The 22332-nt window shown below is 49.2% G+C and overlaps 11 protein-coding genes across 11 annotated transcripts; 6 read left to right on the top strand and 5 right to left on the bottom strand.

Annotated features, from left to right (window-relative positions):
* Positions 1-1156: 1156 nt before the first annotated feature.
* Positions 1157-2215, top strand: Pdw03_4355 (itaconyl-CoA hydratase; the record flags this gene model as incomplete). The annotated part of the gene is made up of 2 exons (XM_066100723.1): positions 1157-1671; positions 1732-2215. 2 exons carry the CDS (start codon positions 1157-1159, stop codon positions 2213-2215), a joined length of 999 nt encoding a protein of 332 aa, XP_065956123.1.
* A 223-nt stretch (positions 2216-2438) lies between these two features.
* Positions 2439-4957, top strand: Pdw03_4354 (C6 transcription factor, putative; the record flags this gene model as incomplete). The annotated part of the gene is made up of 6 exons (XM_014675758.2): positions 2439-2530; positions 2588-2954; positions 3020-3230; positions 3284-4555; positions 4606-4778; positions 4841-4957. The coding sequence occupies 6 exons, from the start codon at positions 2439-2441 to the stop codon at positions 4955-4957; spliced, it is 2232 nt and encodes a 743-aa protein (XP_014531244.2).
* Positions 4958-5311: 354 nt separating this feature from the next.
* Positions 5312-6106, top strand: Pdw03_4353 (cyclase/dehydrase; the record flags this gene model as incomplete). The annotated part of the gene is made up of 1 exon (XM_066100722.1): positions 5312-6106. One exon carries the CDS (start codon positions 5312-5314, stop codon positions 6104-6106), a length of 795 nt encoding a protein of 264 aa, XP_065956122.1.
* Positions 6107-6377: 271 nt separating this feature from the next.
* On the bottom strand, positions 6378-7506 carry Pdw03_4352 (Manganese/iron superoxide dismutase, C-terminal; the record flags this gene model as incomplete). Its single annotated transcript, XM_066100721.1, has 4 exons — positions 6378-6908; positions 6972-7096; positions 7210-7390; positions 7447-7506. 4 exons carry the CDS (start codon positions 7504-7506, stop codon positions 6378-6380), a joined length of 897 nt encoding a protein of 298 aa, XP_065956121.1.
* A 624-nt stretch (positions 7507-8130) lies between these two features.
* Pdw03_4351 (GPI transamidase component PIG-S) lies at positions 8131-9399 on the top strand (the record flags this gene model as incomplete). The annotated part of the gene is made up of 1 exon (XM_066100720.1): positions 8131-9399. One exon carries the CDS (start codon positions 8131-8133, stop codon positions 9397-9399), a length of 1269 nt encoding a protein of 422 aa, XP_065956120.1.
* Positions 9400-9791: 392 nt separating this feature from the next.
* Positions 9792-11565, bottom strand: Pdw03_4350 (Phosphatidylinositol-glycan biosynthesis class S protein; the record flags this gene model as incomplete). The annotated part of the gene is made up of 2 exons (XM_014675761.2): positions 9792-11261; positions 11326-11565. The coding sequence occupies 2 exons, from the start codon at positions 11563-11565 to the stop codon at positions 9792-9794; spliced, it is 1710 nt and encodes a 569-aa protein (XP_014531247.2).
* Positions 11566-12025: 460 nt separating this feature from the next.
* On the bottom strand, positions 12026-12804 carry Pdw03_4349 (THO complex, subunit 5; the record flags this gene model as incomplete). The annotated part of the gene is made up of 3 exons (XM_014675762.1): positions 12026-12067; positions 12133-12376; positions 12449-12804. The coding sequence occupies 3 exons, from the start codon at positions 12802-12804 to the stop codon at positions 12026-12028; spliced, it is 642 nt and encodes a 213-aa protein (XP_014531248.1).
* Positions 12805-13209: 405 nt separating this feature from the next.
* Positions 13210-14778, top strand: Pdw03_4348 (IZH family channel protein (Izh3), putative; the record flags this gene model as incomplete). Its single annotated transcript, XM_014675763.1, has 2 exons — positions 13210-13389; positions 13453-14778. 2 exons carry the CDS (start codon positions 13210-13212, stop codon positions 14776-14778), a joined length of 1506 nt encoding a protein of 501 aa, XP_014531249.1.
* A 1041-nt stretch (positions 14779-15819) lies between these two features.
* Pdw03_4347 (Actin binding protein, putative) lies at positions 15820-16971 on the bottom strand (the record flags this gene model as incomplete). Its single annotated transcript, XM_014675764.1, has 1 exon — positions 15820-16971. The coding sequence occupies one exon, from the start codon at positions 16969-16971 to the stop codon at positions 15820-15822; it is 1152 nt and encodes a 383-aa protein (XP_014531250.1).
* Positions 16972-18365: 1394 nt separating this feature from the next.
* On the top strand, positions 18366-18932 carry Pdw03_4346 (uncharacterized protein; the record flags this gene model as incomplete). The annotated part of the gene is made up of 1 exon (XM_014675765.1): positions 18366-18932. The coding sequence occupies one exon, from the start codon at positions 18366-18368 to the stop codon at positions 18930-18932; it is 567 nt and encodes a 188-aa protein (XP_014531251.1).
* Positions 18933-19813: 881 nt separating this feature from the next.
* Positions 19814-20635, bottom strand: Pdw03_4345 (Nuclear movement protein NudC; the record flags this gene model as incomplete). The annotated part of the gene is made up of 3 exons (XM_014675766.1): positions 19814-19845; positions 19962-20283; positions 20390-20635. 3 exons carry the CDS (start codon positions 20633-20635, stop codon positions 19814-19816), a joined length of 600 nt encoding a protein of 199 aa, XP_014531252.1.
* Between the last annotated feature and the right edge of the window lie 1697 nt (positions 20636-22332).

The following is a 22332-nucleotide window of genomic DNA, read 5'->3' as shown; positions in this document are numbered from 1 at the left end:
TCTCAACCCAATGCTGTATTTTTCCTACCAAACCAGTTGCAACTTGGTCTGTGTCGTATATGCAATACACCCCGCTAGCAAAAATTAGTGTGGTATTGACAGATCCACATTGGCAGAACATTGACTACAACATATCTTGACTAGCCCCTACGGATTAGTATTCTTCCGCACAGAAACTTATTCTTGCCAAGAGGAGATTATTCCGAATCCTGTGGGATCGATCCTGCATGGATACTCCCTAGGATCGTTTGTGTGTCACGATGATGACTCCAAGGGACTTCCGAAACTCTTACTCCTGGATGTATAAAGAACGTTGCAACTGAGGATCCTGAGGCACCAACTAGGGCCTGAGGTTGCAGAGGATACTTACCCTTTACGATTCGCCACTATGTTGTAGAGTTATGATTACGGGGTTAACAAGATTGATGCTAAGTTTATTAATAATCACAAGTAAAGTAAACCCCGTTCCGAAAAGGTGAAATGGGATATTTAACGAAGTGTACAAGTAAGTGTGCTTCTATCCTAATAGCTTAATCTAGTTAACAAGAGTTTAATGAAGTCTTTATTATATACGAAGTAAATTAGCTTTAAATAAGCCAAAAAAACTGGAGACCACTTATTAGGACTAGAGGTAATATCCTATCATCTATATATGCAAATAAGATAGACTGGATGCCGATTCTAGGAAGTTAAAGTGGCTATAGGCAAAGTATACCAATGAGCTTCGGAAGTAAGGGTTCATTTAGAGGCTAAGTGTGAAGCTTCAGTGGCGGGAAATGGTGTATATATAGTCATGGGTGGTTACCTACAATTGCTATTTTCATAGGTGAAGAAATTGGAATTGGGTCCTATGGTGAAAAATGGCTATCTAATGGGGTGTACCAACCTCTAGAATGGGTGGTTAGGCGCTTGGAACGGTTACCCATCCCGCTACGGAGCATGAAGATCAACAATCAACAATGGCAAAGACTCGGCCAACTACTCCGTACTCTTGTATCTACTATAGGCACAAGGCTGGGAACTATGCTACTTAGCAAATCGAAATCAAACAAGCTCTGTCGTCTATCCAAATTGAGAAGAAAACAGTACAACTTTGTCATTAGTCCGCCCCCGCGTACTAGCGCGAACCCGACCGGGCGCAGATCGCAGTTTCGCCATGTCTCGGCATCTCCGCTCAGACGCTTCCTCGGTAGCCTCGGCCTTTTTGTCGCGCTTCCAATCCCTGGGACCACAAACCCGTACGCAAACGATCGATGGAAACCAGCTTCAGCTTCTCACCCTTACACTAAATCGCCCGCCTCTCTTCCCCGGTGCCTGCTCCCTGTCCAATTGTGCCTCCGCCCCGCAATCCGGGGTACCTGTACCGCCGGGGTACCACCTCGTATATTTCACACCCGCGTTTTTGGAAAGCGAACTTGGAGCAGATGGAACCGATACGGCATACAATCCTGATGTGCCCTTCACACGGCGTATGTGGGCAGGTGGCGAGGTGTTGTGGCCCCGTGTGGATGGGATGCCCAATCTGTTACGGGTAGGACAGCAAGTGCAGGAGACAACGCGGGTACTTAGTGCAGAGTCGAAGATTCTGAAAAAGACTGGCGAGGAAATAATTGTTGTTAGTATTGAGAAAGAATTCTCCAACGAGCACGGCGTGTCAATTATTGACCGACGGTCTGGCTTTCCCTTTCACGAGTCTCGCAGACCACAGTACTGACAGCAACATCAAAAAAGAAATTGGGTGTTTGGTAAAGCCCTACCGGTTCCGCCTGTATCGACATCATCCAGGGTCTCTCCCTCATCTTCAACATCCCATTTTGCGACCCCAAATCCTACCTCGCCCGTCATCTCCACCGAGGGCAATACCCACGCGCGAACCCTGGTGCAAACACCTGCGACACTCTTCCGATTCTCTGCTTTGACTTTTAATCCCCATAAGATTCACTACTCACTGCCCTGGGCGCGGGATGTAGAAGGACACAAGGATATCGCAGTACACGGTCCGTTGAATCTGATCTCCATTCTGGATCTTTGGCGTGACACTCGTCAGAATGCCACAGATTCTACTTTGGTTGTTCCCGAGCGCAGATTTTACCGGGCAACGAATCCATTATATGCCGGGGATGAGTATCGCATTGTGCTTGAGGAGGGCGAAGGAACACAGGTGCAAATTATTGGGCCCGGAAGAGTAGTCGCCATGAAGGCCGAGATCCATTAAACTTACACTGTACAAATCAACAAAGACTAGATATAAAACCATGGTCACAGTATGTGAGGGTTATTCCTGATAGAAACAAAGTCCCAGGTGTTGGCGGGGCGTGTAGATCCCCCCCACGAGCTAGAGTCCACTTCTTTTTCCTTTTCTACCTGGAATGTTCCTATTTTCTGGGTATCAACTCATTATCTGCCGATCGCAATAAACATAATATTCATTGATAATAATGGACAAACCTCTGGACTCTACGGTGGAGACATCCGCCCCTAAAAAGCGAACACGGGTGCAATTTTCATGCACGGCGTGCAGGCATCGAAAGTAGGCTCATCGCACAACGTGCATACCTACATATCTACAGCTGCTAATCGAATGTAGATTGAAATGCTGCCGGAGCTACCCTTGCGCTAATTGCAAGAAGCGAGGCGAGGCCACATCATGCACCTATGTCGGGCGCGGGCCACGAGGCAAAGCCCAACATGGGCACACAAGCTCGACTCTAGTCCAGGACCGCTTGCACCATCTGGAGAATCTAGTAATGTCTCTTGCACACAAGCAGAGGTCTGATCCAGAAATCGAATTCAAAGCGATGAAATCAGAGAATCGGGATGCTAGCGTGATACGTTCACCGGGCAGGTCTGATCGTGACGCTGCGTTGACTCCGGCTGACACGGGCAAGCTATTCGTCAAAGATGAGGGAACTAGTTATGTTGACGGTGCGAATTGGCGCGCTATTCTTGAAGAGGTCCGTCTTGATCTGGTCATTGCTGCGCTCTGAGATGATTGTGCTGACGGGCTTCAAATCCGAAGATTAATGACATGAAGGAATATTTAGACACGGATGGAGAAGATTACGATGATGAAGGTGTCGAGATTGACCCGTACGATGACTCGTCACCAGTTCTGCTGCTTGGCCATGGTCGTCCTGTGAGCAAAGAGGAGATGCTTATGGACATTCCCCCACGGCCATTAGCTGATCGCCTGGTCTCTCGATTCCTCAAGACGTCTGAACCGGCAAGAGGTATGGGATTTCTCGTATGAAACAACGGGAGCCGATTACTGATAACCCAGCAGTGTCAATCCATGTTCCCACGTTTCAGAAAGAGTATGAGGAGTTCTGGCTTCGCCCAGCAGATAAATCATTCACTTGGATTTCTCTCTTGTATTCGATTATGGCCTTGTCTATCTCTCTATATGATCGAAGTCCAGAGCCATTGCATTCTAATATGGCGGTCCCTACTACAACATGGGCCATGTTCCGGAAAAGGTCCTCGCAGTGCCTCATCCAAGCAAACTACATAACCCCAGGACGATACAAGGGAGAAGCATTATTCCTTTACTCAATCATCGAATTCTACCGCAATCAGGATACGCATATTGGCATGTCATATTTGCTCGGGATGACTATTCGCCTGACGATGCGTATGGGTTACCATCGTGATCCACGTCATTACCCAATGTTATCTGCCTTGGATGGGGAAATGCGCCGGCGTCTCTGGGCCTTGCTTGTTCAGCTCGACACTTTAGTCTCATTCCAAGCCGGCGTCCCTCGAACAATCCAGCCTTGGCAATATGACACAGAGTTGCCGTCTAACTTGTTGGACACCGACTTCGACGAGAGTTCCGTCCAACTGCCACCCGCCAGACCAATGACGGAAGGAACAGATTGCTCGTACACAAGGTCCAAATCTCTCATTATGAGTGTCTTTGGTCATATAACCGACCTGGCATTCTCTCGAGAGCAATCGTCCTACGAGGAGACCTTGGAAATTGACCGTCGTTTGGAGACTGCGCATGGTATGGTACCCTCCTGCTTGAAAATCCGCCCAATGACGCAGTGTATTGCAGACCCAGCAGAAATGACCATGCGGCGCTTCGCCTTGGAGCTCCTGTATCAAACGGCACGTGTTGTCCTACATCGCCGGTATATCGCTGAAACCAATCCCAAATTCGCTTACTCGCGATCAGTCTGCTTGACCGCAGCTCGGGATGCGCTTCGATACTACACAGAGGTTTGGACCGAGTTCTTGCCCGGCGGTCAGTTGCACGCCGAGCGATACTTCCTCAACTCCCTCCAAAATTCTTTTCTACTCTCGGCAATGATCCTTTGTCTTGAGATGTCCCAGGATGCAGATCGTGGTGATGCTGCACGCCTCAAGCCCCAAGAACGAGCAGACTTCCTGCTTCTGTTGGAAAGCACCCATCGCATATTCATGGACTCCCGTCATCGGTCTGTAGACACTCAGCGAGCAGTAAATGCTTTGAACATTATGCTCAAGCGGGTAAAGAAAGGCGACTCTGGAAATTCCAGTTCAAATACTGGGCAATTAACGGCGCCCATGAATAGTAAGAGTAACTTTTCTCTTCTCACAAAGTCGCGCTAATCAGATTCCCAGAGGACACCTCCAACAAATCCACCGATGCAGTAGCCCTTGGTCAACACAGTTTAACATACATATCCAACATTGGCGGCTTGCAGCCCACAATACCTAATCCCGGCCAGACGCCGTCATACAATTCCCGGGGGGTCATTGAAGACATGCTTGATATACCCGCTCAACTCGACTGGGTAAGAGCCTCAGCTACATGTATGGATGCTTGTTACAATCGTAACTAATCCTTGATTTCTAGAATCTGTACGACAGTCACATCTCAGGAGGTCAAATGACCGATAACAACGCCTGGTACTCCGACGATCCAGCGACGGTGGCATATGGGTTTGGTCCGTATCAAAGCTACCAACAATGACGATGGTGAAATATATGTATCTCTTCAATATCATGAACGTACCTCGATTCACTAACCCACCAAGGTGCTTACAATGTTGAACTAGATCAATTGACGAACAAGACCTAAGACACACCCATTTTGTCAATGCGAGCGTTTCGTAGAGCTAGTAGCTTACATATTGGAAAGAGAAGAGTTTACAGAGTGCAGATTCCATCAACCCAACCCCAGAGTATGCGCCTGGCCACTCCCTAACTCCTGCCGAGGCGGCCGCAGACTCCGCGGAGCGGAACCGGAGTTTTTCTTGTCTGGAACCATCACACTCCAAGAACGAACCTCTGTTTATCTTCGATCTTTATAAAAGCACCCTCTTCAATGCGATCCTTCCGCACCTTGCGACTTCCAAGTCGTGCAATTCTGCCCTTCCAGCACCAAAATGTGTGCCCAGTCTCCCACCAACTCAAAACAAGCATCCGGACAATAAACACAACACATCGACCAAGTCTGCGCCGACCTCTACACCCAAGCAGTGGCTCCAAAACCACTACACGATCCTTCGGCCTGCCCGATCTATCCTCCTTCCTCCCCAATAGCAACAATAAGAACAACTCCCCACATCGCGTCCTAACCGCCACCCGCAACCTCCCCTACAACCCAGCACTGCTATACAAAGTGATCTCCTCAGTCGAATCCTACAGCCAATTCCTTCCATTCCTCACCGCCTCGACTGTGACAGCACGGGATCCGGAAACAGGGTACCCAACACAAGCATTCCTGACAGTCGGCTACGGTCCGCTCAGCGAGACATTCACGTCGCGCGTGATCTGCGACGTAGAGAAGCTGACGGTGGAGGCCAAGAGCGGGGCGAACTATGGCAAAGAGGGTCATGATGGTCAGGCTGGTAAGAGTTCTTCTTCGTCCGGGCTAAGCGGGTTCTTCCCCGGCGCGAATGAGGGTCTCTTCGAGTACCTGACTACGAGGTGGGAGCTGGTGCCGCTTTCACCTGGGGCGCAGGGTGGGCCGTTGACCAAGGTCAAATTGGAGGTGCGGTTTGAGTTTCGCTCGCAGATGCATGCTACTCTTATGAGTGCTGTTGAGGGACAGATGGCTGGGGTTATGATAGAGGCTTTTGAGAAGCGGATTCGGGAGGTTGAGGGTAAGAGGCAGTGAAAGGAGTGCCGATTTGTAGATCGGAGTGTAAATTAGCAGGGTTTTTGTCTCCGGGCATTAATTGCAGGTATGACAACCATACAAGACTTAGACTTGCATCTCTTCGACTCTTGACGGCAGAAGGGAAATGAAGAGCATCGCCAATTTGATTCTATTGGATGGATCGCTGTACATGCTCAACCAGAAGCCTGTGAGAAAGAGCATTGGAAACCAAAAAAAAAACATGATAGTATATAATACAGATTGTCCAGACACTGAAATGATTTTCATCTTAAAGCATGCTCATACTCCGATGACGGTTGATGGAGCTGCGCGAGTTCTTCATCGAGCCGACAGCATTGTAGTTGTCGAAGACCACATCCCAGTTAATCCGATCCCACCAGCGCTCGAGATACTCATCCTTGCCGGCAATACCGTAGTCCATCATCCACGCGTGCTCCCAAGTGTTTACACAGAGAATGGGCTGCACATCCACGGCGCCGGGCGCGAGGCTCTTCTGGTTTTGGGCGTGGGCGCCCATTGAACCGGCGAACTGGTTGCCTAGCTGGGTTTCTGGGGTGTGGGTGGCCATGTCGACGGGTTGCCGCCGAGAGTGGGCGGCCGGGTAGGGAGAGCCGGCGCTGTAGGTGCAGAAGATGTGCATCATGCCTTCGCGTTCGAGGTTCTTGGCGAGCCAGACAAATCCGGGGCCGAACATCGAGCTTGCTGTGGCCAGGAAATCCAACTTCAGGGACTCGACGGAAGAGCAGGTGTCGACGATGTCCTTGGCGAACTTTTCGGGGATGGCGGTGGCTGTGGGGGACTGTGTCGAGCAGAATAGTCAGCATTGACTGTCAAATACGAAGGGATTAATATTATTCCTGACCAGGCAGTTGAAGAAAAAGTGGTTGTTGTGGGCCATTGAGGCATAGTTGAACACCGAGGCCATCTCCGGACGCTTGGAGTATTTGACCAGCAATTCTCCTGGTTTGGCATCCGCATCGACGGTATCTGTTGAGTTCGAATGTCAGACACATCTTCCAATGTACCATATCGCTCAATCATCCAATTGGGGCCAAATTGGATCAATGTATCTTTCCACAGGATCGGGGTGTCGGGCTCACCTTGCGTCAACAAATTGAGTTTGTTAACGAGGAGGGTCTGGTATTGGGTCCAGGAGAAGTCGAACGCCTCAGGTGATAGGAACTCCGGAACTCCATTCTCCTTATAATAGGCGTCGTGCTGCAATTGGGGAATGCGATGAATAGCCCGAGTCTGGAAGCGTGAGAAGGCGGAGGTAGGTTTCTAGACAAAACGCGGTCAGTCAAGGCAGATTGGACGACGGAGGAAGCGAGTCTCACTGAGGAGAATGAGGAGGCTGCGCGCAAAGCGCTTTGCGGCCTGACGAATCGGTTGAACATGACGAGCGGCACTGTGAATGGTCGGGTTGATCGTACAGAGCTTCGATGTCGAAGAATTTCCCTCCCGGCTTTCTGCCCGATCGGGACTAGTGAACCTCCTGCACCAACAGCCAATCATGTCGTCTAAATCTACTTCATCTCTAAGCGCCTTGTACTCTTCTGCACCCTTTGGCCTTCACCCAATCCTCGTTCTGCAATTCCCTGGTCTGATTTGGTCCTGCAGTAAACACCTCATTTAGCGCCCATGTTGTTGCCATTTTAATCATGCGGATCACCCTGAAACAGCCCGGTAGCTATTTCAGGATCACGGCGCGTACATGTACTCTTTGTCTGCAAGGCCTTGGAGATGGCAGTGCTCAGGTGTCTTTCAAGTATGACATATCCTGGCTCTTTGACGGATTTCTTTTTGTTTCAGACTGAAGTCAATGCCCTTGTATTTTAGCTCTTTGCAACCCATCTCCGTCAATGTTTCCTCCAGTGTTGGTCTTTTGACTTGCGACTTGGCTTGCGTTATACCCTAAGATTCCGTCAAAGACACTATCAGCCTACACCTTCTGGGGAGACTCCTTTGAATTTGATCGTCAAACACTTCTGTCTTTCTCGGCCTACATACGCACTGCCAGTATGACGAGGCCACGGCCATCCGCTCTGTTGCTCTTGGCTCTGATGGCGAGCATCAGACCAGGACAAGCATATCAATCTTTCGACCTTCCATCCAGAAGCTCAGATGCGTGTTCCTCCTCATGCTCTTCAGGGTCCACCTGCATAAGTCTAGATCAGGGCAGCTCCTCCATCTGCTGTCCTGCCGGTCAAGACTGTGACTACATCTCGCCGATTACATGTGATATACAGCAGCAGAATGTTACTGCCTACCCCGAGAGTGTCATCAAAACTACTCGTCTGGGCGACATTCTTCCCAAGTGCGGTAATGAGTGCTGCCCGTTTGGCTACACCTGCCAAGGCAATACTTGTGCCCTGAATCAAAAAACCTCCACAACGGCAACAGCATCTGCATCCAGCTCCTCTGCCAGCACATCATCACCATCATCTGTATCTAGCTCTTCTACCAGCAAAGCAGACCCATCTGAATCCAGCTCCTCTATCAACACGGCATCATCAACGACAAAGGCTACAAGCTCAACAACCCCCCTGGCAACCATCACACCCGTGGCATCTCCATCATCTGAAAAATCCGCAACCCCTACGACATGCACAAAAGTATCAAGACCATGTCCCTCCTTCCCAGCCGGAGCTATAGCAGTAGGCTTCTTCCCAGGTGCTGTTTTTGGTGCCATCGCTGCCCTTTTAACAACTTTCTGCGTCCGACGGACCCGAAAAGACGAATGTGAGATACAAGAAGGCAAATCTGGGCCTAACTGGTCCCAGCGCTCTTCTTCCGGAGCAATATTGTGCATATCAAACCCCATACCCCAAGACGATACCTCCTACCGCACAGACTTCCTCCGAAGCCCACCGCGAGTCAAGCGCTCTTCTACAGGAGGACGCTCGACTCGCACGATGATCCACCGCACTGGCAGCAGAGTGCGAAGCCTATTCTCCAGTTATCCAAGACAAACCCCCCGACTAGACAACGATATGCCGCCTATCCCTATGCCAAACCCTACGGCACCAGCGCCGGCTCCGTTTACTCCGCCACGACAGCGTCAGCCTAGGACGGAAAGTATCAAGGTTTATTCACCTCCTGAGTCGTCTCTTTTGCAGTCTCGCAATTTTTTGGGGCCTGAGCCGTATCCTGGTGGTGCCGATAGACCGGATACTCTGTTTAGTGACCTGATGAAGGTTGTTGCGGTCCCTCATGTCGCCAAGGTGAAGGCACCTTTTCCGACTAACGATGATTCTCGTGAAAATCCGTTCAGGGATCCTGTGCGTTGATAGCTGAGGGGTCTGAAGCCTATGTTAGGTTGGGTTGAGCTGCATGCTCAGTCATTTTGGTTCAGACACTTGGTTGTTCTAGTGCATTGACCGTGTATCAATATATCCATATCTATTTTGCTTTGTACTTGTTTCGAGGATTGGCTTTCACATATGTAGATGCCCGATTAATTCTTCAGCTATTTCATATGCTTTTCCCCGCTTTAATATGTGCAAAATTTATTTTTTGGTGTATTATGTATGTCTAAAAAAGGATGTTGCATCTATCTAATAGATAGTTACTTAAGATATCCATGCATAGATACATCATCAGAAGGAAGAATAGCTTCCGAGGTTCAAGGGGTGTATTTAATATCTCCTAAAATACAGAATCGTCGAGATGATGTGTTACTCTACGATGCTGTCTTCTTCGCATTGTGTTGACCCGCAATTCTCTTGAGCTCTTTGAGTAGTCCAACAACAAGAGGGACACCAATTGGTCCTAGAAGTGGCAGATAAACTGCCACCTTATGCTCATCTGGGAAATAGACCTGACCCACCATACTCTTTTCAAAGAAGCTGCGCTCAGCTTCTGTCTCCGCGACTCGGGCGCTAGCAAGCGCAGCGCCGAAACGGCCCTCTCGCAAGTGGGCACAGGAGGCACCCAAATGAGATAATGTAGTGGAGACCGAAGTAGCCACGGTTGCCGGGATAGGGATGGAGGGTAAAGACTCAGTAAGACGGGCAAGCGAGCCCATTGTTGATGAGGCGGAGAGCAACAAGCTGGCCGCGCGAACGCGGATAGACGTCTGGAGACGTAGTGGAAGAGAGGCAGGGGTGCTTGGAGTGCCAAGGAGGGTGAGGAGTTGATGAGAGAATGTCATGAATGCAGGACCTAAAGAGTCCTGGAAGAGATGGGCAGGATTGGACGGGCCACCCTGCTCGGTATTGAAAAGCGGCGGGTTAAGGAGGAACACTCCGCCCCACTGAGGGACCATCCAACTAGAAGCATGGTTCTCCTTGACAATGAGTGGAGATTGCGAAGGGTCTGGGACATAGAGGATGAAATTGATCGTCGGGCCGTTGCCAATGCTCGGGTTCAGTGGCCACTCGGCAGCATTGACGAAGGCACTTAGACCTTCTGTCTTCAATGTCCATGCCGCCTCGGTTTCATCATACTCAGGCTTCGGCGCAGTGGGTGCAAAGTTCGCATAGAGCTGTACTTGCGTGTCGACAGTGAAATTGCTGATAGGAGAGAATGCCTGGAGGAGGGGGGAGACGTATTCGTTCACCGCAGCCTCAATGTCCCACGAGGAAGGTTCGGATCCGGGGGTAAACAGTGAAAAAGAGAGGTGATAGGTTTCAGCATATTTCATCGATCGGCGCAGTCTTCGGTCGATATCTTCGGCGAGTTGTGGTGAGGTCGAGTCAAGCCCAGCGGTATTTCCAGACAAGATGTGCGCTATAGTAGCCTTCTCCTCGCCATACAAGCGCTGAAGCTCCGCCGCAATGAAAGCGGAGAGGGGGGAGTTGGAGGAGGAAGGTACGGGGACCTGGCCCGGCGGGTAGAAGATGTCGAGTTGTGTCGTAGCTGCATGGAGCTCTGAGCGAGGACCTACTAGCCCATCTTGGGGCAGTAATCGGACGGTCAAAGCAATGTCCGCTGCCTCCTCCGCAAGATTTTTGATAGTTTCGAGGTTGTCTTCGCCAATTTGAACTGCCGTCGTGCTACCGTTGGTCAACTTAAGCCGAAGGTGATGAGCTGCGAACTCGTTGAGATCATCGAGAGTATGCTGAGTCGTGCGGAGGAGGTACTGTGCCTCGAAAAAGTTCATTGACGGTGTCGCAAGGTGAATTTCCAAAGGGAAAACTGGTCGGCACGCCTGACAAGACCATTATTAGCATCTGCCAAGTCCCCAAAGTCAAAGGCGATTCCGCATGCTGTACCTTGCCATCAGCCCAATCCACCATCTCCTTAATCGGAAGAGATGCCCGGTAGATTGATGTCGTCTTCCACCATATCGGAAATCCAAGGAAGATAATTACAGCCCAAAATGCTGCTATCACTTTAAATCGCGTTTGGAGGGCAGCCGGGGTTTCTGGGGGCGGAGTGCGCTTGACGCTGGGTTGGTCGACTTGAGAGGCCGAAGCCTGAGGAGACTCCTGCTCTCCTGTTTTAGTCGTCATGGTCGGGACATGCTTTGCGCTCTGAATCAGAGCAACAAAGAAGTAAGTGTTTATCCAAACGATTGTTGATTTGGGGAAGTTGATAGCCGGGCGGAGAAGCCTGGGACCACCTAAGTGGCCGCCGCATGGAGCAACACTATCAACCCAAGAACTATACTCCACGCGGCATTGGAATGGATGCACTTTTTTGGATCTGAATTTGTACTTGGGTCTTGTATTATTGAATTGGTTTACAGGTGCTATCTTTGTGCTTTACGGCTCGGAGCTCCGGAATTCGCATCGAATCTAGCCTTTTTCAAAGAGAGACCGTAGAAGCAGAGCCAAACGAGCCCAGGGTGTCATTATCTCGACTCGAAGAACTTTGAAAACACAAAAAACAAGGGTATATTGACCAGTAACGCCGATCCGATGTAGCAATCAAAAGGCCAGGCCTCCACCGCTGTACCTCCACATGCATTGTCTAGTATTCCTTCTCGAAGATCTTTTGAATCGGCTTAGCGGCCTAAAGGTCATGAAATTTGTTAGCAAACTCATCGGCAATAGACTTGTACAAGTCAAAAAACGCACATCAATGAACTTTTCGAGATCTTGGTCGAGGCTGGCAAGGTCGTTTTTTCTTTTCTTGTTCTCTGCGATCAAGCCCTGCTTGCGCTTCAAAAGCTCTTGTCGCGCTTGTTCCAGCTTCTCTCGTTCAGCATGCTCATGTTCGATGCGGGCGATCATGAGATCATGTTCGCTGGACTCGCGATATTCGGGATAAAGCTCCAAGAATTCCTCGACCGGGACCAAAGGAAGGGATAGGTATTTGTGACTACAGCAACTATGTCAGTTCTTCGCCACGGGGAAACGAGAGTGGTATGAATAGGAAATCAAATTCACATACTCATAGGCCTCGCAAGCCGCAATTTCGCCTGTCAGATGCTTCTGTTCATAGTACAAGTTCTGAAGCTGAAGATGCAGCCGGTCGATTTCTTGCCGGGCCTCTGCAGTTGAGTGCTTGGTGTCGCGCACGCGGAGGATAGCATCCCGATTCTGCCCGCGAAGTTGGGCCAACAGTGCGAACAAGAGTTTCTGTTGCTTAGAGGCGGCTAAAGACAATTCTCGAAGCTTGGCGCCATCGTTGGGTAGGGTATCGGGGTTTAAAATGGTGAGAAGATGCTGACACTGGACTAGAGTCTCGGCGCTCGTCTGGAGCACTGGTAAGAGCGACTCATCGGCGACGATTTCACTGATAGCCATAATGCTATTCGGGATGGATATGTGGCGAAGTACAAAGCCGAAGAGAAAAGCAGGCGGAATGGATCAATCAGGACGTTCGGGGCGGCAATGTGCCTCGGGAATTTTGTGTGGTTGGGGGCGGACTTGGCCCTTCCCCCCCTCCAGCCGCTATCCCATTTTACCGTCTTACTTTGTACATTCCACCATTCCCCTCCTTTTTTTTGGGTTTTTAGTCACTCTTATGAGCCCCTCATTCCTTGTCATTTGAAGTTCGTTTCAACCCAAGGGCTCTGTCTTGAGTTCTTTTCCGCCTCCCGGCTCCTCTCCGGAACCTCTCCGGAACCCTTGCCTCTCAACGATTATCGCTCAACATTCTCACTCTGTATGGCATTCGATTGAGGACGGGTGAACTCTCAACTACACCCCATGGCTTGCGGCACTTCTTCAATGGCGGTGGAGACTTATCCTGAGGCAGAGGCCTTCGCCTCTGCTACTGCGACCCCCGACGAGAATACTGGTATGCTCCGTGATCGGCGCCGACATTCGTTCCATGCTTCTAGAAAACTCTCGTGCGACCATCAAGATGCAGATGCCGTCTTCATCAGGGTAGGTGCATTCAATCTTGATGGAAAATACACCATGGAAACAGTGCGTCTAATCAAGTTCTAGGTCGAACTCTTCTTGTCCGAATTGGAACGTCGATTGCAATGGATCGAGCAATACCGGAAATCCCACATGATGCAGGTCGATGCCAGTCTAAAACGAGGCTACGCTATGCTGGAAGCCGTGAGAGACCAATGCTCCCTCGCCTCGGGGGAGTTGATGGGAAGTGGCAAAAAGCGTGCTAAGATTTTAGTCGAAACCCTCGAGGATGGATACAATGAAGCCTTGGTGACTAAGGAGACTCTGGAGCAAAAGGCGCAAGCCGGCGTGCGGTTAATGGAGTCATTCTTGGTAGAACTTGAGAACAAAGTGCATGCAGTTCGCGATCGTGGCATTTATGGCACTATAGATGACGGGTGGAAAGCGATGGATTCGGGCTTGGTTCATGCCCGGGAAATTGTCGACGAGGGCATGGAGCGTGCCCGCCGGACTCGCGATACTCTCAGGGATGCTGTCGAAGAGGCTATCCGACTAGCCAAAGAGAAGCGATTGATTAACTACGATGAACTGCCTCATCCATGGCGCGTCAACCCGCACATCATCAATGGCTACCGATTCACCACTTCCAAGGTGGAATGTGTCTCCTCGGTCTTCGCTTATTCAAATGAAATGTTCAACATTTGGTCCCATGTGATTGGTCTCGTCATCGTCCTAGCCGTCGCCTTTTACTTCTACCCGCTTCACACGAATTTCCATCTGAGCACCAAATCCGACGTCACAATCGCTGCCGTTTTCTTCTTTGCTGCCTGCAAATGTCTGGTTTGCAGCACTATTTGGCATACTATGAACAGCATTGCTTCGCAGTCATTGATGGAGCGATTCGCTTGTGTGGACTACACTGGAATTTCTATGCTGGTCGCTGCCTCGATTGTGACCACTGAATACACTGCTTTCTATTGTGAGCCCTTGTCCCGGTGGACATACATTCTGCTTACCATGTCACTGGGCGTCGGTGGCATTATTCTGCCATGGCACCCAACCTTCAACCGCCACGATATGGCTTGGGCCCGCGTGGGCTTCTACGTGACCCTTGCACTCACTGGTTTTTCGCCCATCGCTCAGCTCATTTATACACGTGGCTTCGCATGGACCATTTATTTCTACGCACCAGTCGTGAAGAGCGTCACGGTCTATTTTGTCGGTGCCTGTGTCTACGCCTCCAAGGTTCCTGAGCGCTGGAAGCCAGGTCTTTTTGATTACGTCGGTGGTAGCCATAATATCTGGCACCTGGCTGTTCTGGGTGGTATCCTTTTCCACTACCACGCCATGCAGGATTTGTTTGCAGGAGCCTTCCAACGGGCCCAGGGCGAGTGTCCGAATATGACGCTGTGAAACTCCCCTTCCAACATTCTCCCACGAATCTCTTTGCATCGTTGATTGCTCTCTTGCTTTTTTGCTCATGAACAAAATTCATAAAGCGCATGATTTCGCTCTTCAACACACAGCGATTAGACGTTTAGGCTCGCAGCTTGCTGCGAGTCACGACTTGCTATGCTCCCTTGCAATGAAATCTTCTCTTTTGACGGGAGATTTGTCACCGTTGATGCCCATTTTGCCTGCATGGATGGAGTTTGTCTTGATTTTCTTCTTCGATTCTTAGAGCATTGGCTTGTACATAACTCCGGTGTCTCTCTTATTTCTCCTATTGGCGCCACTCGATCTGTAAAGAAAAAGAGTGCGCAAAAAGATTTTGGTTATTCTGCATGTAATTTTGGGACTCTTGCTGGTACTTGGGAAATCTACATCTTGTGGACTGCCTCTGTCGGTATTTGGTTAAAACATACAAAGGCTTTAATTTCTACAAAATCCATTTTTTCCATCTCACAAATCGTCCCCTACTGTCAGCTGCGTCATCCATATGCTTATTCCCTCCTTCTGAATTCTGTTAAAGAGGGAATTACACGGCATCCTCCTAGGCCTATGTGAATAGGTAGAGTTGACCTTCTACATCAGAATTTTGCGATGGTTGTTAATATGGTAGGCATTGTTGCTTGACTACATTTGCATATTAAATGACATGGTCTAATGTGTGTGTCGTCGTACATTCATAACGCCATCATGAAGGCATTGCCCTATATCAGCAACCTAAACCATTCCCTCGCGGCGTTGAGGATGCTGCCCCAGCTTTTCCCACGGGAAATACCTCAACAGCATGGTGTCTTGATCCCCGCGTGATGAGGATTTGAGATACACCTTAAAGCACGGTGTTCAGTCCACGCATGGCGAAAATCGCGAGATCGCGGTTGGACTGTTGAGAAAGACTGTTGCAACCGTACTGGTTGATAGGCAAGAAAATTCTTATCTGTGGCTGAGACTTTGGTGAAGGCACACAGCCATCCTAAATAATCATCGCAGAGCTGGTGATTCAGGAGTTTACTGGGTGCTTTCGGTGGCAGCCTCGGTCTCAGTCTCAGCTCCACCGCGCTTCTGGAAGTTACCCTGCATCCAGCAACGGTACATCTTTTGTTTGGTGCCACGGTTAACAATCAACCGCCGATCGGCTCCCATTTTAAGGACCTCAAATGCTCCATTGTCCTTCGCCAGTTGTTTGGCCTCTGCAGATAGCTCGTCGGTCTTTTTCTCGGACACTTCTCCGGTGGGGTTCTCATCGCCAATGGGAATCTGCAAGCCGTTTTCTGCGCTCCAGGTACCCCACATGTCAACGAGTTGATCCTGGTCGAAGAAGTATACACGTGTGCCATCACCTCGAATATAGAAATTCTCGGCCATGTATCGACCCTTCTTGAATCGTACTTGGGCGAGGTCGCCACGGCCGTAGTCGCGGAACAACACACGGCCACCGGGCTTCAAGAGACGGTAGATATTGCGGATTGCTTGGTCCCATTGGTTAGGGGCCAGGGCGGAGAAGATGAAGATTAGAATGACAACATCAACCGAGCCTTCGGTCAGACCGGGCGGAAGAGAGTCGCCGTTCTCGTTAGGCACACCAGCTGCGTCCCAGACATCAGCGGACATGAATTTCTCGTTGTAGAGCTCGCTCTCGCGCATGACCTTGACAGCATACTTGGAAAAATCACAGGCATGAACCTTCAGGTGCTCATTCTCGTTGTTGGCCAGCAATGGGAAGGCAGTGTTTCCGGCTCCCGCGCCAACCTCCAGGACGACCTGGGGACCGGCGTCCTTCTGTGTCACTTCAGCAAGGATGGGGAATTCTTGGCGCAGCCATTTTCGATCCTTGAAGAAGTTGGCTGTGTTGTTCTTATAGAAAATGTCCCACCACTTGGCGGGATCGGTGTTGAATCGGTTGCGATCAAAGTCCGACACGCGTGTTTCGCGCTGTTTCGCATATTGGGTCTCGGCGAAGGCCTTGAACTCCTCGTCTGGCTCGACGTGATCCCATGCATTGAACTCGAAAACATCATCGCCCTTTTCAAGGTATCGCGAGCCGAATTGAAAGGGATCGGTCCGTTTCAGGTTGTTGGTGGGATCGTGGGAACGATGGGGGGCGACCTGGGGAGGCTCGACATTCTGTGTCACTTCCTGGATACTGGGATCGACTGTCATGATAGTGAATGAACTAAATCGTGCCAATTGATTCAAGATTTAGAATTAGGTGTTGAAAGAAAATCCGATCGCTCAAGTCAGTGATCGTCGAGGACAAGGCGGGGAGAACAAAAAAAAATCCAGGCGGCAACGCGATTGGCGGGGTGTTAAAATCATGTGACTGTATTTTGCCTACATGTTTTTTTTTCCCCTCGACCCGCTTGACCTTTGAACCAATCAAAGGCTCTCAGCTTACGCACCGCCTCCTTTATCTTCGGATCTTATCTCCTATCGCTTATCGGTCTCTGTTTACCTTGTGCAGATGGACTTGCAACAACGACCGTAAGAAGTTTCACTGATAGATTAATAAGTTGTCCCTTCTCATGAAGCCTGAAGTTTTGTTCAAATTCTAATTGTATAGAGTAATCCAAGATAGTCCAAGTACTCAATGAATCGTGGGAAGTGCAGAAAAACACATAGATGTCCTAGGTGACAACTATATAGAAAAGTCCTCTGCACGGCTGATGTTTTCAACCATATACAAAGGCATTTAAAAAAGGCCATCACCCAAAAAAACCCCCAGGGCTAATATAAGCGGCTGACTATTCTAGTCATTCACAGATAAACAAAACTCGTCACGCAGATTTTTTTCTGATTAAAAGGTTTTTTTGTCAACATCTAATTGGCTATAGTGAGTCTTGTCTGTTTGGCTAGCATCTCATATGGTGAATTGACTCAGAGATAATAGAAGCTCAACTATGCCTCAGATGTTGGAAGCTTGCACATCATCTCGTTCACCATGATGCTCATCGGTGAAACCCGGCATTGTTCGGTACTTTATGACTTACCATATTGGATTTTAAGGCTGTCATTTTGAAAATTCTAACTTTTCATACACTGTAAGCCATCGCTACTTTCATCGAAACTGACAAGAGATGCTTTCAATGTGCGTGCCTCAGGCATTCATTATACCTTATCGGAAGCCAATTAAAGCTCTGCAAATCTCGATGCCCGCGGGTGCCTCATCCGAGTTAGCTCTGATCTCGTCTTTCTTTCGCCCCTCAATTTCTTCTTTACTTTCTCTGTATGAGCAAGTCCTTCTAGATTCATATCTGATTCTTCTTCTCCCTGTTTGTTCGGTTCAGGTCTGGGGTCCATCGACGCGAGTGGGGTTCAGCCCACTATAAGCGTTTGAGGCTCAACGGACGAACTGCTCATTCGATAGTTATCCAGAAGTGTTTCTTTTACAGATATCACGGGCTTGCCCTCGCCATAGCCAAATCACTATTAGCTTCAACACTGTCACCTAGGAAACAGATATCACGTCTCATTGAGTCATGTCTTTCCTCTCGGCACTCTGCGGGTGCTTCACGCGAGACGGGAACCCCTCTCAGCCCCATTCATCATCAGAGATAATGACCCAAAGACTCAACCCCAGTGGTTTCCAGACAGGAACCTTTACACTCTCCGGGGAAGGCGAATTTATCCGTCCAGCACCTCCAACTGGGGACCATCAGCACGGACCCCCACCACCTAACTCGGGGGATGGAGGCTATACCAGCGTGGTCCCTCTCCCGCTGTATACAGCTCGTCCATTGAGTCTCCACGAGAAGACTCTAGAAGCCCACATGCGTGACCCCTCTATTTCCTCCGAGTCTCAGAACTCCTACCCCAATGACGAAAAGAACGCCAATCGTTGCGACGAAGATCTCACCTCCGATAGTTCATCGGCCATTTCCTTTCCCAGCAGCTACGGCAATACTTCCACTGCAACGAGGGATACCCCACCACCACCATACTCCCCTCGTCACTCAGCCATGCTGAGTCGCTCGCGGACCATGTCCGTATCGTCCGCTATGGCGGTCATAATTAATCCGCCTCTCGCTGCCCGCATGAACAATTCGCGGACGGGACATACATACTCTGAGGAAGATAACCGGTCCATTCGTCGTCATCGGCGGGTCTCCTGGGAGAGCCGGTGATCCCTGATTCAAGCCTCCTTTTAATGATTGCGGAACGAACTTTGCTAGCTACCTTTTGCTTATCAGCTGCCTGTTTAATACTCTCCTACCTCGACCTTGTGGTTTGGGCGATCTGGAATCGTCCATGGTGGATTTGCTTTCTTTTCTGCATAACTACCGCATCGCTCTCCTTTCTGCTTATCGTTTTTCTTCTCATCCTTCTATTGCACATGACGCGACGACATCATTTATGGATACTGATTGAATGTTTATGACATGACTGGGACTTGGTGATAAAAAGGAATTTCTTTTGGGGTAGCTTTGGATACTTAATATTGACCTGCACACACTCGCCAGTCACGGATGTAGGAGGGCACTGGAGATCAATGGTTTCAAGGTTATCTTGGTACTCATCCACATCCTGGCCGGCATGGATAGGATGCCAACCACGATCAACCGAATGCATCATAGACATTGTGTCGAATTTTCTAGTCCCATCTGGCTTCGTCGCTACTAACACCTTCGACAAGATATACCTAGATAGTCAACCAATGAAAAATGGCATCACGGCAATGAATCCAAGATTTCAACCCACTTCACCCAAACCCACCTCAATCCAATTCAAGAACCCTAGCCCTTTCCTGCTCCTTGGCAAGATTGACCGAATGACCAGAGAAGCAATGAGAAATTGACCCAGAAGCTGAATTAAAAAAAAGACATCTACTTTCAGAAATTGATAAACCGAAGTGATTTACCAAGCCTAGGAAATTGGATTTGAGAAACGCCATGCAGTTCATCATTCATCGAAGATCATCCACCTATGCGCATCACTCATACTTCATACAGGATAACTTTTGCAGAGAGAACGAAAGGTCAGTTATGGCTGCATACTAAGAGTGGATTTAACCCATCTTGGCATTAGAGAAATCCATCTCTGCGAGAGTGCGTGTTAGCAACATGTTACACATGACAGAATGGGCCCCCGAGGCCATCTCTAGGGGACGGATTGCAGAAGTGATCAACAAGGGGGTACAGGAGACAGTAACGTACCGGGATGCTCAGCCTGGAATTTCTTCAGCAATTCCATCTTCCGTTGCTCATCACTACTGGGACCACCCATCTCCTTCTGTCGCTGATCATACATCATCTTTTCGACCATGGCGCGAGTCTCGCCATCCAGATCTCCTAGACTGGAGTTCTCGGGGGTAATCTTAGTGACATCGATTTTGGGAGCAGTGGTCACGACATGAGGCCACCATTCGACCTTGTTCACCTTGTCGAGGTGGATATTGATTTCCTTTCCGGGCGGGGTGGGGGTGGTCTCGAGGGTCCAAGCGGATTCGTCAACGAGAATGGCGTGGGGGAAGTCGCCCTACGTAGGGAAAAAAAAGGAGTAGTAGTTAGCTGAGCTGTCTTTGCGTTGATGTGTTGATTTGGAGTGTGCGGTGTAAATTCTCCGGGGGTGGGGAACGACATACCTCGATGAGGGGTTCTTGTCCCTTGATCGCGACGCGGATCTTATTCTTGGTCAACAGCACATCCAAGTCGCGACCCTTGAAATTGCTCGGGATCGGTGCTGTCACATCCACATCACGAATAGTCTGTGTCCACTGGTAGGGGAGCTGAGCCTGTTCGGCATCCTCGCGGGCTTTGCGCTCTTTGTTCTCACGTTCGCGGTCGGCTAGGTCGGCGGGAGATGGGTTTGGATCGAGATCGGCAGACATGATGGCAAATCAGAAAGAGAGATGATAGAGCCAGGGTGGTATGTGAGTCACGGTGTATATGTTGTATGTTGTATGTTGTATACGAAGTAATCCTTCCTTGAGCCCAAACAAAAGCCCAAAACGTAAAGAGGTGGAGCCCTGGGCTTTTTCTCCCTTGGCGCTTTTGCCGCCAGCCCTAATCGCCTGCATACTTTTTTTCTTTTTTTTTTGCTTTTTTTTACACCGCGATCTCTCGACCATGAACTTGTACTCTCTGTCCGGAGGATGCCTCGTTGAGCTCCGGTGGACTGCAGAATCTGAAACAGAAGTATAGTGACACATGTCACCAAGTTGACGACCTTTCCACATCTTTCCACATCTTTCACCCGTGCATGTCTAGGTCATATGAGCCAGGACTGTGAAGGTCTCGACTCTTCCCACGGATTCCGGGGCTGGCAACACATTCGACACTGACTATGTTGTACACAAAGCAATAGTGTATTCCACTAGGAGCACTATTAGAGCACTTATAATGTCCGACCTTCCATCTCCACACCATAGCACCGACCCGGAAAAGCGCATTCCGGGACATAATGCCATAAACCCACAAGGGGAATGTACAGAAAAGTTGCGGTCCCAATGGGGAAGATCGTGTTGACTAACCGTTCAGACATGGGCGCGCAGCCCAGGTGAGAAGTGACCAACGCAAGCCCTAAAAGCACACCGCTTAGGATCACGCATTGTGGACATCGAGTGGTCTAAGATTGTTAGTGTAGGTCTCCTACCGTTTCGGGATAACCTACAGGGATGGCTGACTAGTTGTAGGTCGTTAGCGGCCATGATGTGCAGGGGCTGAAAATGAGATGATTGTCAATGCAGTTGACTCTGCAGTGCCCAAGTAAAATGTCCCCCCCCCCCACACTTGAGGCTCTCTCTTTCTTTTTATCTTTTTATCTTTTTATCTTTTTATCTTTTTATCTTTTTATCTTTTTATCTTTTTTCTTTTTTCTTTTACATCACACCGAACGTCTCTTAGACGGAGATAAGGAGCTTGTAGTATTCTCATGTAGCCTTGTAAACAAAAAGCGAAGGACTCAGACTTCCAGGTATATTGTACTCCTCCCCCCAAAGAAAATAAACACCCTCTGATCCGATCCCCAATGCTCTCATCATCCGTAGAGAAAAAAGATCAAAAAATAAGCAAAACACCAGAAGCCTGGGTTCCAATAAAACCTCACAGCTACACGGGTTCCATAAGAGAGTGGCGTTGATCATCTCTGCTCGGTGTGCTCATCATTTGACGATCTCGCTAGCTCATCTTCTGTGATAGCTGTCAGTTCTCTCTCCTTTGCAGATATCAGAAAAGACTGTACCTCGAATCTTGTCAATCTGCCTTGCGGTATCTTGAAGCATCTGATCCCATTTCTTCTGGTACTCTTCAACGGTCGTAGGTTGGGATTCTGTCTTCTCTTGAGGTTCCTCCTTGGGGGTCTTGCTTTTGTCCATGGCGAATATGAAGGGAACTGTCGGAGAGAAATGGAATATAGTTCTCAACTCAAAGAGAGGCTTGAAGTCGGAAGTTGATCCAGGTCAAGGGGACGAGCAACAGCAAAGGCTTTATAGAATCGACAGAAATCCAATTCTCATTTAAAATCTCTAAGAAATCAGAGAGTTTGTCTTTTTTTTTTTAAAAAAAAAAACCATTTTTTTAACAAAAA

This window comes from Penicillium digitatum, chromosome 1, assembly GCF_016767815.1.
Source record: "Penicillium digitatum chromosome 1, complete sequence".
Classification (NCBI taxonomy): domain Eukaryota; kingdom Fungi; phylum Ascomycota; class Eurotiomycetes; order Eurotiales; family Aspergillaceae; genus Penicillium; species Penicillium digitatum.
This window is presented reverse-complemented; position numbering and strand designations above follow the sequence as displayed.